This window comes from Papio anubis, chromosome 1 (assembly GCF_008728515.1).
Source record: "Papio anubis isolate 15944 chromosome 1, Panubis1.0, whole genome shotgun sequence".
NCBI classification, from domain to species: Eukaryota; Metazoa; Chordata; class Mammalia; order Primates; family Cercopithecidae; genus Papio; species Papio anubis.
Genome location: NC_044976.1, coordinates 123,087,807 through 123,105,427, shown reverse-complemented (window position 1 = coordinate 123,105,427; position 17,621 = coordinate 123,087,807). Strand labels below are relative to the sequence as shown.

The following is a 17,621-nucleotide window of genomic DNA, read 5'->3' as shown; positions in this document are numbered from 1 at the left end:
GAAGAGGAAGGAATGAAGAAGGAAAGGAAAAAAGGGGTGTGGGTTTATCTTTTGAAAACGTGTCTTGAAGATCCTCCCATTGACATCCTATTGCCCAGAACGAGTCATATGGTGATGCTTAGCTACAAGGGATCCTGGAATATTTATTCTTGGAAGTCATAGACCCAACTAAAACTTACAAGTTTGATTAATGTGAAAGAAAGGTTACATAGATATTGAGGTAAATTAACAGTTAAGTGGCAAACAATAATATATTTAAAAGAGTTGAAAAGAGAAATTATGAACTGAGAGATAGGTTGAAATGACTTAGAATGCAGTGATTTCCATATAACAGAATGCAAAAGTCCTACACGCATCTAATGAGATTTCCAGGAAGAATATAAGAAATAATCAATAAGTAGCAATATTTGAAGAGATATTGGCTCTATATTTTTAGAAATGAGTGAAAGACATGAATTCTCACAAACACAAATCTCAAGAGAAAATTGTAAAAAGTATCAGAATATGAAACAGATTACCTCCCCAGAAAAAAAAAAAAAAAGGCTGATAGCATCTTTCTCAACCATTAGTGCCAGAAAATAGTGGAATAATATCTTCAAAGTGATTTGAGACAATATTTGCCAACGTGGAATTCTATATCTAGCTAAAATATTATTTAACGGTAAGGGCAAAATTAAGCTATTTTCAGATGAAGATTAATCTTACTACTAGTAGTGGCTAAAAGAACTACCAAGGATTTACTTCAGGAAGAAGAAAATTGAATCCATAAGGAAAGAATAATCTAAGGCAGGCAGTGGTAAGGGGGCAGAGAAAAATATGAAAATGTGGATAAAAATAAACAAGTATTGACAGTATAAAATAGTAGAAGTAGTTTCAGGGTGTTAAGATGAAACTATAATATTAGACAAAAATGAAATGAAAGATAAGAAGTGTATGTTTATGGTTAAAGTGCTCTAACATGTTATCCTGCTCCAGAGCATGGGAAATGTAAGCAGCTGTCCATCATATGGGGTCTGACCTCACCAGAGATAGCTTGTTGCCACCAAATGTAAGCATAGATTGAGATTTCCAACTTGAGCCTCGTCTGGTACCACATGGCATATGCCTTGCCTGGATCCTTTATTTCCAAGTTCTGTGCCCATTTGCTTTTAGAGGATTGAAAGATGATGGTAGTAGATATAAGGGGAAAGGGAGCAAAGAAAAAGAAATACACCTTGGCAAATGATTAGATGCAAAATCAAAAGAAAGGGAAGAGTCGAAGATTTCACTGCAGTATTTAGTGTAATTGGCAACAGTATCCCCATCCTCTGAAGTAGAGAAATCTAAAGAAAAATATAAAAACGCTAGTTTGAGAGGTAGTGATGTTTCATGTGAGATACTTCTGAATTATTCAATTAAACCATTTTATGAGATTCAGAGGTTTTTAACCATAATTTTCAGGAAGTATCATTACTAAAGATAGAAATTTTAGAGACAAACACATAAAGGAATATCTCAGATACATAGTTCTATCTGAAATCCTAACGAAGAGCCTAGCACATATTAGATTCTCAATAAAAGTGTGAGGAATTAGTAAATGAATGAATGAATGAGATTTTCTGTACAAAGAAAAAGTCAGACAGCTAAAAGCTAACCCTTAGTTATTACGCACCAATTTAGAATTGGAACTAGCAGAAATACTAGGAGAGAAGAGAGGGGGAAAATCCCAGTGAATTATAAAACACTGACAGCAGCGCAGTGTCCAGAATAAAAGGGCAGGAGCTGACCAACAGTGGGCAATGTTTTCCAGAGGACTGGGACCCTGGGAATTGAAGAAAGACTGTTGAGCACAGAACTTAAGAGATGACATGGTGACTGGGGTGAAATGATCGAGCAGAATAGCTACTGGGACAAGCATTATTCAATGAGGGTAAGAAAGATTTAAGTAAAATATAAAACTATGAAGGGCACTTCTTGAAATTTGGGGAAAACACTAAGAAAAGAAGATAGGTGAGCATGGTGGCTAGAAATGGTGCTAATGTCCTCATTTTTTAAGCTAAGGTAACTTCAGTATAATTAAAAACACAAAAGAGAGACCTATCAAGCCGCAAAAATGTCATGGTCCACATCGCCTCCAAGATAAGGTTCCAAGAGTTTTCGGGAGTCATACAAGACCCTGCTTTATCTATTCCCTGACCAGCTATATAATCTCACCTACGCTGGCTTCCATGAGCTTCAGCCATGCAATATTATTTTCTATAAAACACATGTTCACCTTTCTAACCTTTGCAATTGCTGCTGTTTACTTTAAATTAAATATCTTTTCTATGTTCTCAGCCAGACCAATTCCTACTCATCCTTCTGGACTAACTTCAAACAATACCTTTTGCCAGTGCCTCAGCCGAATGAGCCATCACCTCTCTACATTGCTGACTTCAAGCATTTATCAAATTACACAGTATTATATTTGACTCTTTCCCACTAAACTATTGGAGAAGAGTTATTTGTTTGTGTCACAAAGTGCCTAGAATATAGTAAGTACACAATAAATGTTTATGAATGAAAGATTGTAGTAATTAATGAACAGAAAATTATTTTGGGTAGAGGGAAATGCTTAATTTCTGACTTTCAAGTACATATAATCCTATTTCACTCCATGGAAAAATGGCCTTTGCAATTAATTGCAAATTAAGTTTCCAAACATGCAGAGCTGATATAGCTACATTATTGGCAATGGAACTAATAAATCCTTAAGAATGAGATCTATCATTAAATAAGATGGCTTAATACCCCTCACTCTTGCTCTGATGCAATGTTTATAAGAGAAGAAGAGATACTTGCTTTCCTAGGGTTGACTATTACTCATCCTGAGCCAAGATTATATGTTTCAGATTTATCATGGCCAAATCATTCTGACCTGCTGCAGTGCCATCCATGGAAGAGAGGATATTTTTTACTCAGTGTGAATGCCAGTTTTCCTGTTCAACCCGTTCTACCTAGTTAGGATGAAACTGCTATCCCTTCAGATGGAATTTCCTACTATAACTGTTCAGTGGTTTAAAGATACCAAAGATGGATCACGCAGTGGGAAGGAAGACCCTGACTGGATGACATTCTTTAGCTTCTGCATTCTTGCATTGTCCTGGTTCCCTTCTGCCCGGATTCCTGCAACATAAGACTTTAAAGTAACCTTATATGAATTGTTTAGGCCAAATCTCTGAGTAATTTCTCTGATTTCATCATCTTTACCCCCTTTGCTTGGAATTCAGCTTCCTCCTTTCTGCTTAGTTCCTCCCTCAACTGAAGTTTTGGGCCTTCCGTCTTGCTGTTTCATTCATTCACTTACTCAACACATATTCACGAGTGCCTTTACTGTCTAGGTCTCTATTCTTTGCACTGAGATTGCTGCAATGAACAACACCGATCAAGTCTGTTTTCTCATAACCTTCACTGCAGAAATAGGACTGCATTCATTCTCAAAGATTTGACTCCAAGCTGCATATGGCTTATTATCATTCATCCTAATTGTGTTTATGTCAGTGTTCAAGGATTCTGAGTCTGAAGTTCCAGCCCCACATCACTGTCACATGGTCATGTCCTGCCAGCATGTCAAACCCAACACATCTTGGACCAAACTTACCTCTCTTTCTCACACCAATTCTTTCTCCTGACTTCTCTATTTTGTCAATGCTGTCATCATTTCCCAGGCACAAGGCACAAAACCTCAGAGATATCCCACTTGCTTCCTCTTTCTCAACCCCACTACATCACCTGATTCTACCCTTCTTCCTTCTGGACAAATGCTTTTCACGCTTGTCATTTCCTTTTTGTGATGACTGCCGTGTGCTGGGTTCAGATCTGCATTTCATGCCTGGGCCATTGCTCCTGCTCACAGAGGTAATCTCTCCATTAACTTCCTCTTCTGGAGCATCCTAACCATTGCTGCCTAATTAATCTTAGGGTCCTGTCAGAAAGTACTCTAAATGTTATATAAACCAACTTTTATCTCTCTAATGTACTTCTTTCAAAGCCATTTTCCTATCACTACACTCCACAAATATGATATAGTTGAAACTCCTTGATTTGGCACTCCAAACCATCCACGATCTGGCCTCCTGTCTCCTTCTCTGAGGATGTGTTCTCAGGGTCTTTCAGTATCAACACCACTCCTTTGAGTCCCCTTTCTCGTCCCCTAGTCCAAGCTTGAGACTACTCCCTTTCTTCCCAGAAATGCAGACTGTAGCACAGTGTTCAGAACATTGACTTCAGAGGCAAATGCCTCCACTCCAAAACCTTGTTCTTCCTATTACAAGCTGGGAAATCCTAGGATGGCTACCTAACAGCTCTGTCTTTCAGTTTTCCTAACAAAATGTGGGGAAAACTTGCCTTTTAGGAGAGTTGTGAGGATCCAATGAAATAATGCCAACCCCATAGCATACAATCAATCTCACTAGCAAATCAGTCTGCCAAGAAACTGGAATTCCAAGTTACTTTCCTAGTAGTGAAATTCTCTAGTGGAGCCGATGTAACTGAAAACACGCCTCAAACACCTGCAGCCCTGGGCTGCCATGAATGCAGGAACCCTGTAACCACGGGCTTCCCTGCTCTTTGCCATAGCTCCTATTTCTTCTGCTCAAATAACATGTCTTCAGAGAGGCCTTGCCTAGCTCCATCTAAAATCCCCATACACCTCTAGTTAATGTTTATACCCTTATTTTCTTTGTTTTCATCACAACACTTTTCACGGTGTGAAATAATCTGACTTCCTTGCTCCCTTTCTTGTCTGTCTTCACTCCAGAAACTGAGGTCCATGCCAGCAAGGCCTTGGTCTTATTTCTGGTTCTGTCCCAGAACCATAAACAGTGTCTGATGGAGTTGAACAAATAAATGAATGAATCTCTGCCTGTCTGATGTGTTTCCATCCTTCACACCCAGCCCAGATCCTTCTTCCCATGAAGCCTTATAAATAATCCAGTCCACAGTAACTTGCCCTCATTCAAAGTCCTGTCACAATGCCTCATCTAAACTCAGTTGAATCCCTAGAGCAGTTGCCTATGCTGGGTTCTGCTTGTGACATTTTTTGCATTTCAGATCTGAGTTATCATTTATATCCTGTATGATGATTTACCATAGTTCCTGAATAAGATTATAAACTCCTTGAGGTCCAGAAATGCTTTTGTGTATCTCTATGGAATTCTTTAGCACAATGCCTTTACACATTATGCACTAATAAACAATCACTTATTTATAGACCTTTAATATGTACCTGGCATGATGCTAGGGAGGCAATGGTGAATACAGCACTGTCCCTAAATAATCAATTGAGTGTCATTATTCAATTATTTCAGTGAATATTCAAAAGTGGCTACTGGCATTCTTAGAGGGCATTAGGAGGCCTGGTCCAGATAGAGACCACACGTATCAGCTGGATAACCTCAGGTGGGTTGTTTAAACTCTAGGAGTCCCTCCCCGATCTGTTAAACAGAGATGGTAATACTTATGTTACAGAATTATGAAAGAGATAATATATGTGGAAACACCTTATAAATGCTAAATGCTATATAAATATCAGTTGTCATTATGACCATTATAATAATATAATTTAAGCTGAAATTGGAGCTATCATGAATAAAATATATTTAATAATAATGTCCATTTATTCCAGAAATAATAAGAAACCTGATTCTGCCTGTCACATGTACCAGGTGACAACCTTTGAGTAAGACTTCACTTTGCCAAATTTCCCACAGGCTCAGCATCCACCACCATCACCTCACAGAGAGTGCCTGGGCCACACATACAGCTTTACCTACTGCTGGAAATCAGAAAAGCCTGAAGGACCATGAGCAGAGAGCTCTAGACCATCCAAAGTTGCTTTCTAGGTTTCCAAAATAAAACTATTCTTAAAATACTCAAATGTCTCTCATCAAAGTTCATGTGTGCTGGCCTGCTGGGTTTCAGCAGCATGTGGGCCTGGAGGTACCGCCACCCTCAGGGCCAGCCATTTGACATGAGACCCAAATGCCTCGTGTACAGGGCATGTGCTCCTATTTGGACTCTAATGTCTCTCCGTGAGTCACCACCTTTCTTTCCCAGAGCTCAGGCCTCAGCTTCCTGCTCCAGGTTGAGCCCTCACCCTCAGATTAGCTTTGCAGTGTGTCTGTTCTGAGTCAGACAGTTCTTCCTTCCCACCCACTGCCCACCAAGTCCCCGGGCTTGCTGTTTCAGCGCACATCGCTGGTGTGAGGAGGCAGGTTCACAGGTGATATCATCTGTTTGTAAACAGCTTCCACAAATCACCTCCTACTGGAAATCACAGAATCTCAGACATGGAAGGAAGGGCCACTCCCAGGCAGAGCAGGACTGCCCCCCAGAGCCTCCCTGGCAGGGGGTCATTTGGCCACAACATCAAACATCCTGGATGAATCAGTAGAGCATTTCCGACCTCACCTTTGAGCAGACACCCCCAGCTGGCAGCTGCTGGGTGGATGCCATGACAGAATTCCCCACTCATTGGGTCACCAAGGGAGCAGCAGCCAAGAAGCCGAGCTGCAATTTTCTGAGAGCCTGGGTGTGTCCAGAGACCCAAGTGTCCCTTCCCTGTGTGGTGGTGATTTCTAAGACAGTAGAGCAGGACTCTTTGAGTGTGAGGGCGTGACTTTGGAGTCACACAGGTTCCGGTTTCAATCTCATCTCCCTCACTCACCATCTGGGGACATTGACTAGCTCTATGATTTCAGCCAAATCACTGGAACAGTCTAAACCCATTTCCTCCCATATAAAAAGTGGGGAAGCGAATGTCTATATTTTTAGATTACTGTGAGGATTAAGTGAGATAATATATGTAAAGTGCCTTGACTTGTACCTGAAATAAAGTTAGTGCCAAATAAATGGTAACTAGTGTTTCTATTATTATCACCATGATTATCTCTTCCCTCTGAACCCAGCAGAGGATACTGTTCTCCTGTTTCCTGGTGCCTGAAATGAGCGGATAAAACCTGTGCCCACAGGGATAGGTTTCTGACCTATGCAAAATGACCCACCCATTGCCGCTGCCACAGCCACCATCTCTAAAGAATGAGATCCCCACGTTTCTGAGCACACATGTTGCACCACAGAGACTCCCAGAAACCCGTGGCTCTTGGTCCTGCTTCAGCTGCACAAATGAGACTTGGAGAGGGTAGTTTCCAGCTTTCCTGGAAGGCACATCTTAGGAAAAATTTCCTCCCCAGGAAGCAAAGCAGTAGGTCAATAATCTTCCACGCCAAAAATAAAAAATAAAATAAAACGTAAAACTAAAAAATAAAAAAAGACAGCTGGCTTGATTCCAAAGCCCCCAAGAGTTGCCAAAACACACTTTTGCCACACAGCTGCCTGAACCCGGTGGTCAGGAGGAGCACCTCGGTGGTAAGGCTTGGGAAGCCCAGGTGAGGACCCAGCAGAGCAATGAAGCCTTCGAATCAGATGTCCTGTCTTCTTTATCAGGCGTTAGCTGGGTGACTTTGAACAAATTATACTTAACTTCAGTTTCTCTTGTAAAAAGGGTATAACAGCACTCTCCTACACGAGTCATTATGAGAATCAGATTGTGCCACATAAAGTCCTGAGAATACTCAAGAGCTTTGTCACGTAAAGTCATTAAAATCCTCGAAACAGTCGATATCTGATCGCTGCTATCATAATTAACAATCAGAAAGTCATCTTTTTGTTCAGGCATGAATTATACTATTCTGCCTTTCACAAACATTTCAAGTCTTTCTACCTGGGCGGAGAAACGAATGAAGAACAAATAAGAAAAGATGTTCTCAGGAGGTAGAAGCTTTATTATGACATCTTCAAAAGACAATCAAATCAGTAGGCATTTACTGAGCACCTGCTGTGTGCAAACCCGTGCAGACAGTAGGGTCCAGTGTTCCACGCATGGTTCGTGAATCCCTGGGGAGAAAAATCACATCGGAGTCAGGGAGTTTTGCGTGGCTGAGAACAAAGTGGGTTTCTGAACATCAAAATGCAATTCGCTTTACGGGGCAAACTGCGAGGCCCAGCCCCGCGTGGGAGCCGCAGCGGGGCGGGCTCGCTCTGGGTTGGACGGGTTTCTCTAGCGCAGCGCTGGGGGCTGCGGGTCTCTCAGCAGCCAGAGCAGCAGCCTGAGCTCTGGTTGTTGGAGCGCTGGGACCTCTGGCTGCCGCCCCCGCAGCAGCAGCAGCCACTACTCCGCTGCCGGCGGCGTCTCCTTGGGAAGCAGCAGCAACTGGTGGAGCTGGAGCCGCAGCAGCCCGAGTCGCCACAGCAGCCGCCGCCGGAGCCGCAGCAGCCGCCGCCGCAGCAAGAGGAGGAGGAGGCGGGCGCCGGGGTGGGCGCAGGGGCGGGACACGGAGCGGGGCCCTGGGATGACCCCTTGGAAAAGCCTTTGGCGGAAGCGGCGCTCTGTTGAGAGGACATCGCGGAACTCCTCGCGACGAACCTGGAAGAAATGCAGCCTTTCAAAGGCGAGCCGGCTTTTTCTTTCCACCAGTGGAACTCTGTCTGGGCTTTTGAGATTCGATTTAGTGTACAAGTCAGCCTGGCCTGGGACAAAGGGGGAAAAGTACCCAGAAAGAGCGGGACACAGAAAAGCAAATCCAAGCAGGGGCTTCCAGTGAGTTAAACATGCTCAGAGCAGGACACAATCTATGCAATGAATCAGTGCATTTCCATTTTCTCTGACTAGAAGAAGACTGCTCAAGTTCTCCACAGTGGAAAATAAACAGCACACTGCGGCAGCTTATCTGTATGATCCAGTCCAAAATCTCCACTTGGCTTTTTTCCTCTTCCTCATTTTACTTTCCTACCGACCTTCGATTTGTATCTTCCTAGTTACTACACCCCATCATTTAGAAAACACCCAAGTCCAACACGCGGTCCCACCTGCTGGATCTAAATAATCCACATGCCAGAAGCAGGTCCTGATCATTCTTTCTTGCCTATGCCTCTCACGCCCCACAACCATGTGTGAAAGGAGAGTTGTGCCAATATAAATAACCCCATCCAGGGAGCTGAAAGACCTGGGTTCTAGTCACAGCTCTTCTGTGGACTTGCTGTGTACCCTTGCAAAAGCCACCTCCTCCTGTGTTGCCTTTATGTCCTCATTAGTACCTTAAGAGGTTGGCTCACTGGAAGCTTAGGTGCCTTGTAGGACACCCCTTCCGCATCTATCTGCTGCCTGTGTTCTGTTTTCTCCTCCGCTGTGCCCTCAACTCATCCCACCCTCTCCCCCAGACCCTGCGAGGAGACTTACCGGACCCTGGCTCCACTGAAAGACTCACTACGTTCTCAGGCTGGAATGGGCCACCTGCTAGGCAGTGGATTGAGCAGTGTCCAGCCAGAGAACCTTTTTATAACAAGTATTCAGGTTCGGGCTCTTGGGAGGGGCCCATTTCCCAACAGACATGCTCAGCTGACACTCACATCCCAGAGACATTCATCACTCAGGTAGCGCTGTAGGTGGTGCACGTGAGCATCTAAGTCACTTCACAGAGGTGCCAGGATTGCTATGGCATGTTTACTTTCCAAACAGAGTACTGTTGGTACCTGGGAGGCTGTGTGTATGCTAAGAGAAGGCATGGGGCTCAAATGCAGGGAGGTCTGGAACCCCTTGTGCCCTTGTCTTCAGTGTACACAGACACACACACACACACACACACACGGCTCAACTTGCCCACACATCAATTCCTGTGTAGTCATCTACTTGGTAGGTGGTAGTTCACCTATTTTTATCTTGATTCTCATCTCTTTGGCTCTTGGTCCTTGGCTCCCCAGGGCAGACCACAAGCTATGCGATAAGCCTGCTGGGTTTCATCCATATGCTTCAAGATGCAGTGAGTGAAGATGATGACAGGAATGCACCTGTGGGAATCCCAGGGGCGATTTCTCTCTGTCACTGGAGACAGGAAGAAAAACCAAGCAAAGTTAAGGAACCATAAGACCAGAAAAGTTGTGAATGTAGTCGGGTTACCATATCCCCATAATACAGCGTGGTATGACTAAGAGAAACATGTGTGCAGGACAGTGGCCCAATTGCAAAAAGGCAAGTCAGCCTGTGGGACTCCTGCTTCTTATCCTACCCCCAACCACCAATCTCCCTTTGAAGATAGGTCCTCCCTAGAGCCATTGCCCAATGCAAAAGAAAATGGGAAAGGAAGAAGGGAGGAGGGAAAGATGAAAAAGAGAGAGAGAGAGAGAGAAAGAAAGAGAGAGAGAGAGAAAGAAAAGAAAGAGAAAGAAGAAGGAAGGAAGGAAGGAAGGAAGGAAGGAAGGAAGGAAGGAAGGAAAATAAAAGGAAAGGAAAGGAAGGTTCTTTCCAAAGGTCGAAAGTGTGCATGATAAATAGTGTTTTTAGAATAACTAATTTTTAAGAATTGGAGGATACTTTGGCAATCAACTTCGGAACTGCCTCTTAATCAATGCAATTGCCCACAACTATGAATGTGAACTGTAACAGAAGTCCAAGACTAAGAATTCAAGAATTAAGGATGAGAGACAGGTTTAGGGGTGAGTGAGCTGGGAGTGGCATGAGGGAATACGCACAAAAGATACCAGTTTCATTTAACGTGGATTTAGAGCCTGATTAACAGGTTGCCAGTTCCTAGAGCACCTGTTGGTGAGTATAGGTGAGACATTCCAAAAAGTAAAGTCAATGTTAGAACAGAGAAGGAAGTAATGAAATAACAAGACAGAGGCAGGATCTCCCCTGGGAAAATGGGCGAAATTCTTTAAAAAAAAAAAAAAAAAAAAGTGAAGAAGGCTGTGTTTGGTAGGAATCAGTGTAAGGAGATCATCTGGGCAAGTGCCTACTCATTCTGTGGGCATGTTATGATCTCATAAACCAACTTACTTTATTTATCACTGTTAACTCTTATCAAAGAAGGCATCAATTGTTTATCTTTTATATAAAAGGCTGATTTGGAATTAAATTTTCTAGTTATCTTTTCTAGGTATTTTATGAGTATCTCCTGAAGGAACCATCCCATTCCTAAAGAAATGTTACTTGGAAAACCCAACACAGGGACCAAAACCCCTGTACTCTTATACCTCTCACTACAAACACACACACACTTCCCAACCACATAGAGACAGTCTTTGCAGAGAAGTGTGTCTTCTCAGTTCTTTACCCAGATTCAAATCCAGAATTTCAGCATGCAGGGAAAATGTGCTCAGACATTTCATACCTGCCTCTAAACTCACTCACTGCCCACCCAGCTCTCCCTCTAGCCAACTGATGGAAACACCTGGGCTTATAATCATCAGAAAAGAGTGTCCATTTATTAGAGCCCAGGATGAGCACTTCAGACAATCTTATTCCCCATGAATAGAGGACAAGCAGTTTTTCAAACTCTGACCCATGCTTGAAGGAAACCCTCTCAGAGTCTGACCCTTCTGAGTACAACCATGCTCTTCTCTTCAAACCCATTCCTGGCTATCCTCATACAATCTTGTGTCTGGTGTAATGGTCTCAGACATGATTCTTTCCTTCAAGCTTAAAGTTCCAGAATCCAGTGCATAGAAGGGAATATTGTTTTCCAGAGTCTTGAGTAGCTTCACTGCCAAAATGTGCTCCCCAAACAAGTTTGTAAAGTGTTTGCTTGCATTTAAGAGAAGGGAAGGGAAGATGGCTTGATGCAGTAGGTAGGGAGTGGGAGAGGCAAACAACGAAATCAGGAGGCAGTGATATCAGGAATAAAAAGCTTTATTGTTACAGAAAAAATAGCTTCATAACTGAATTACAACACCTAGTTTTCCAGAGAACCATGTCTGAGAGGGAAAGTCAGGCCAGAAAATATCACAGGCTAGACCCCAACCCCACAATGGAGTGAACATGGGCAGGATAAAGAGGAGAACTTAAGGCATTTCTGAAGTCCTTCCATGGGAAACGAGAGAAAAGAAGCCTCAGGCTGATACAGATCTTCTGCACCTGGGCTCTGCCAGTGCTGCTCCTTCATGCTCCTCATGGCCCAGGTCAGCAGCAGCCCCCAGAACTGTGGCAGCAGCCGGAGCCCCCGGAGCTATGGCAGCAGCCAGAGCCCCCAGACTGCTGGCCACTGCCACTGCCACAGCAGCTGGAGCTCTGAGGTCGGCGTCGGAGGGACCGGCGGGGCCTGTGGTGGCTCAGGCAGCAGCCACCACCCTCAGAGCTGCAGCAGCCCCCAGAGCTGGAACCACAGCAGGAAGAGACTGGAGGTGGGCATGGGGCTGAACACTGGGGAGGGCATTTTGGGGGACACTTGGGAGGACACTTAAGAGTACACTTGGGAGGGCATTTAGGGGTACATTTGGGAGGAGGCTGGCACTGCTGCTGGCTCTGCTGGCAGGACATCTCTGTAGGAGCTGAATAAAGCTGAAAGACAATACAAGCCCAAGGTCACTTCCTTGCCCTTAAAATTGAACTATAATTTCACAAGATTTTACCTCTAAGATGACCAGAATGAATGAATTTATTTATTTATTTATTTATTTATTTATTTATTTATTTATTGAGATGGAGTCTTGCTCTGTCACTCAGGCTGGAGTGCAGTGGTGTTATCTCGGCTCACTGCAACCTCCACCTCCCAGATTCAAGTGATTCTCCTGCCTCAGACTCCCAATTAGCTGGGATTACAGGTGTGCACCACCACACTCGGCTAATTCTTGTATTTTTAGTAGAGACGGGGTTTCACCACGTTGGTCAGTCTCGAACTCCTGACCTCTTGACCTGCCCACCTCGGCCTCCCAAAGTGCTGGGATTACAGGCATGAGCCATTACGCCTGGCCTAAGATGACCAGATTTTAAAAACCCAGTCTCCCAAGACGAGTAACAAGAACGATGCAAATGATTTCCACCTTGTAACTCCATATTTTCAAATGAATTCCTTGGAACTTCAGAAAGACATCAGTCCTTCATTCCCTTTACCTACCTTCTAGCCTCCCCTTCCAGAAGAACCCTCCCTTCCAAAATTCTCTTTTACCCTTGTCTTTCTTCAAGAATGGCCTCAACCTCCACCCAGGGGCTCTTTCTGCCCAAAACACTGGCACCAAGAGTTCATCCTGGTCCTGAGAAGCACTCTACCTGGTTCAGGCACTGCAGCAGATCACTCAGGAGACAGGTAGACTGAGGTGCTGTGAGTGAGAAGCTTTGCCTTTTATACGATTCAGTCCTGACCTAGCATCAGGAGGTGCAGACCATGTGCGGGCAGCTAGAAGCATATTTCATAAAGGCATGGGTGACTCCCTCCCCTCGCATCCCACAGACCCAGTCCCTCCCTCCATAAGCATCTCAAGTATTAATCCACAGGAAGATCCCATGAGAACTGCAGACCTCTAGGATGGTGAGGAAGCTCTGTGAATTGCGCATGGCACCTATCTATCTCACAGGCAGCTCTGCTATGCTTTCTATTTTCTGAGCTGGGCCAGTATGGCCCTACGCCTCTGGGATGAACAGAAGTTCTGTTTTCTCTTTGGTATAGGAACTGAAGGAGAAAATTCTCAAGATGGAAATTAAATGGCCCTTTTTAGAATAATAATAGGGATCCAAAATAAAATTGTAGGCCCAAGTAAATAATCTAACATGATTTTTTTCATTCCTAGATGATGCCATAACCAGAACTAAGAATGTTTGATATCTCAATGATGTTATTTTAGGCAGATCTAATGCGGACAGTGTGGGTGGTTGGGCTCTCTCGTTGCCTGAATTTGATGCTCCAAAAGAGCTCACAAACAGTACTGATTCAGCACTAACAAATGCCTTTAAAATGGTTTATTTACTCATGTTAAAGAAGGGGCCTTTGGCCAGCTCCAGGTGAGGTGGCAAAGACCAGGTGTATACTGAGGGTGGAGCAAAAGCTCTCGACTCATCTGGAGGTTTCCAGAAGTGAGGCACCAGTTCCAGTCATTCATAAGAGAAGAGCATCCAACCTGGGAAGGACCTCAGGAGAAGATTCATCTTTGGATGGGAGAGGTGAAGAGGAGGAGTATATAGGTTTTAAAAGCCCATGGTGGGATCCAAAGCTTATTTTCTCAGCAGAGAGTATTCTGAGGGAAAGCTGGGTCCCCAGGATAGCTACCAAAATTGACTTAGCTGGAAAGGGTGGCCAAAATATGGCATATTCACAATGAAAGCTGCAGTGGGAGAAAATAAGACTGGGAGAAAAAGGCAGTACCTTAGCTTCATGCTCGTTGAAATGGGCTGCGGTGAGAAGTATCAGCCCAGGTATAACACAGACCCTGGAGAGGGATGTCCAGCAACAGTTCCCCCCCTTGCTCTCTCCACCTGTGCAACCTCTGGCAAGTTACTTAACCATCACTGGAAAAGGGAGCTGAAAACATTCCTAATCCACTGAATAAAGAAATACAGATGAAGTTCTTAGCACAGTTCTTAGAACTGCAAGTTTAAAAAAGAAAAAACTAATCCCTATGGCTATCCTTATTTCCATGAGAAAATATATTCTAAATTTCAAATTACTGACCTGCCAATTTTGAAACCAAAACTAATTTTTATGATATCAGAGCTTAGACTTAATGTTTTCTTATAGCAAAATATTAAGAGTATTTGCTTGCCACTAGGGAATGAGATTATAAAGAAAGCATACTCATTATTTAAAAACACCAAAAAAATAGGAAAAGTTTTAAAATCACCCATAATCCCATCCCTAAAATACTGTTACTATTTTACTATTTTTCTTTCAGTCATTTTTTTTCTATATATAGTGGGTTTTTTTGTTGCTGTTATTTGAGTTTTGTTTGTATTTTACATAGTCTTTCTCATAGTACTTACATGAGTTTATTTTATTAACTTTTCACTTAACATTTTAACATCAACATTTCCCATGTTATTCATTGTTTGGAAGGATTATTTTTGGTAGCCATAAGAACATTGCATGAAGGGCACAGAATCTATTTATAAGTGGTTAGGAGCATGAATTCTAGAACCAGTCTCTGGGTTTGAATCCCAGCTCCCCACTTACCAGTGGTGTGACCTTGAACAAGTGACATGAGCTTTCCACCTCACTGTCCTCACCTGTGAAATGGTGAAAAAAGTAGTGTCTATCTCATGGGGTCATGTGCAGATTAAATGAGTTAATATATGTAAAACTCTTGTAATAGTGCCTGGCATATAGTAAGCATTCAATAAATGTTTAAAATGAAACCTGATGCTGTGTCACTTCTAAATTCCAGCACTCAGAGTAGGCCTAGATAAAGACTACGGGGTTGGGAGGCAGGTAGGCTCCTGTGGCCACTGAATCTCTATGCATCAGATCTGTCTCTGCCCTCCTTGTGGAGAAGTATAAGCAAGAAAGTAGAACACAGGCTCTGAATTTCTGGAAAAGGAATCCCAGTAGAAGTTAAAGGAATTACCCATTTAACACATGGGTTTGGTGAATTCTAAAAGGAACAATGTCCATCCTCTTTTACTTATAATTGTTTGGGCACACGACCACCAATCTGACCACATGGTAAGGTCTTTAGTGCAGGAATCCCTAAGGGGTCTAATTTAATGCATTGTAGGCAGCAGGTGTTCAGTTTTCATTTCCTTGTTCAGTTGAATTTACTATTCAGCAAGCAAGATGGATGCCTCAAACAAATCCAAACCCAGATTTTCATTGACAAATTCTAGACATTTCATGGGATGATAGAATAGATGTGGAAAGGACCTTGGCCATCATTCAGAGCCGGTGTTTCTCAACCCCAGTGAGATCTAGGCTTTGACATTCTCCAGACATCCATCAAGTGGCTCTGCTGCACCACTGGGATTGATAATTGCTGATTTAGATCATGCCCCTTGTTTGACAGAAAAGGAACCTGAGACTCAGAGATGGAAAGAGGCTTTCCCTGGATCACATGGAGAGCTGGGAGCAGAGATGGAATTCAAACCCTGCTATCTGCCCTCTCTCCATCATATCAGTCTGCCTCTTGAATAGTATTTTATTTCTTATTGTGATTTTCTCTAGCAAGATTTATTTTATAAAATTTGCTTGTTAAACATGGCTATTGAAGTTGGAGTGAAAATAGTAATAAATATGCTGAATCACAGCCTGAATTGCACATCTGAAAAAATTGGAAGTGATCATTACCTCTACTAAATAACCAGGGATTGAGTACCTGTGTTGAAAAGGCAGTGTCTGGCATCTCCAGGGATAGGCCAGCTGGCAGACCCCCAAGAACCCTCCCCAGCATAGCACTATCTGGATGACTGTTCCTTAGCCCAGAAGTCCAACTCTTAGCCTTAGCATGGCTAAGTTCCTTAGCCCATGCCCCTGAGCTGATTAATCCTGTGGACACTGATTCACTGCACCTCACTCACAAGAGATTGTGATGACATTGACTTACAAAGAGAAACCTGAGTGTCAATGTTGGCAGGTACATTGTCTTCCTGTAGGAAAACTCCTGGAAGAAGTCGTCATAACCTGCCAGCACTCTGTGAGCATGAGGTTGCACAGCAACCTCAGGTTTTGATGGTCAGCAACACTAGACATGTCCATCAGGTCATCTGAACACCTCCAGCCCTGGACAGATTTGGAAGCCCTGAAAACATTTGTCCCTGACAGCCCTTTGCTTCTCTGTGCTGGACTGTGGCCTGGGAACTGCCTCCGTGAGGGGCTTTGCACAGTGCTGCTCTCACCCACTACAGGCTGATTCTGGAGTTTGACACTGGAAAGGGATTTTTTCTATTTGTCTTATTTCCACTGGTCACTGTTGCCCTGATGTAAAGTCTGAATAGTGTACAGAATAATTCCCACCCCTCCTGTGCATAGATGTCCACATTCCAATCCCCAGAACCTGTGAATATATCACCGTACACAGCAAAAGGAACTTTGAAGATGTGATTAAGTCAAGGATCTTGAAATAGGGAGATTTTCCTGGATTATGCAGGTGGGCTCACTGTAACCACAAAGGTCCTTATAAGAGGGAGGCAAAAGGGTCAACGTCGGAGAGGGGAGATTTATCAGCAGAAGCAGAGGTTGGAGTGAGGCATTTTGAAAATGTAGGAAGGGGAGAGAAGCCAATGAATATAAGCAGCTTCTAGCAGCTGGGAAAGGCAAGGAAATAGACTTTTCCCTAGAGCCTGCAGGAGGAATACAGCCCTGTCAACAGTCTGATATTAGCCTAGTGAGACCTATGCCAGTCTGACCTACAGAACTATAAGGTAATACCTGTGTGTTGTTTTAAGCAACTAAATTTGCAGTAATTTGTTACAGCAGCAATAGAAACCAACCAAGAGGATCCTCAATGCCTCTGAGGCTGACATCGGGCCAAGGGAAGCTCAGTGAAGAGGTGACAGAGAAAATTCTTACAGATAAAGTGCTGTCTGGATTGTCCCAGCTTTACCCCTTGCTAGCTATGTGACCCCTTGGAGCTGTTTTCTCAGCCATAAAATGAGGATAATAACAGTGCTCATGGCCATGCCGGTTGTATGAGGACTCCATGAGATAATGCCTGAAAAGCCCTTCGCCCTAGACTTGGCACATAAAAAGCGCTCAGTAATTTTTAGCCCTTCTTATTCTGGTCATTATTAGTCTTGTCCTCACCATCATCAGTGAAAACAGAGATGTCATGATGGTTGCCAGTGCATTCCTGGGGCCCTCCGCTGGGCTTAAAGCTCCCAGCTACTTATTTCCTGGACTGGAGCTTGA

At 43.5% G+C, this 17,621-nt stretch overlaps 2 protein-coding genes across 2 annotated transcripts; both read right to left on the bottom strand.

The window, feature by feature from the left end:
- Positions 1–7,779: 7,779 nt before the first annotated feature.
- CRCT1 (cysteine rich C-terminal 1) lies at positions 7,780–10,230 on the bottom strand. Its single transcript, XM_009181393.4, has 2 exons — positions 9,257–10,230; positions 7,780–8,443 (listed from the first exon to the last, which is right to left on the bottom strand). Exon 2 carries the CDS (start codon positions 8,419–8,421, stop codon positions 8,107–8,109), a length of 315 nt encoding a protein of 104 aa, XP_009179657.1. The 5' UTR covers positions 8,422–8,443; positions 9,257–10,230; the 3' UTR covers positions 7,780–8,106.
- Positions 10,231–11,688: 1,458 nt separating this feature from the next.
- LOC101015637 (late cornified envelope protein 5A) lies at positions 11,689–12,347 on the bottom strand. Its single transcript, XM_021923734.2, has one exon. It carries the CDS (start codon positions 12,329–12,331, stop codon positions 11,975–11,977), a length of 357 nt encoding a protein of 118 aa, XP_021779426.1. The 5' UTR covers positions 12,332–12,347; the 3' UTR covers positions 11,689–11,974.
- Positions 12,348–17,621: the final 5,274 nt, after the last annotated feature.

Coding starts and splice junctions, on each gene's coding strand:
- CRCT1 (XM_009181393.4), bottom strand. CDS start 8,421: ATGTCCTCTCAACAGAGCGCCGCTTCCGCCAAAGGCTTTTCCAAGGGG.
- LOC101015637 (XM_021923734.2), bottom strand. CDS start 12,331: ATGTCCTGCCAGCAGAGCCAGCAGCAGTGCCAGCCTCCTCCCAAATGT.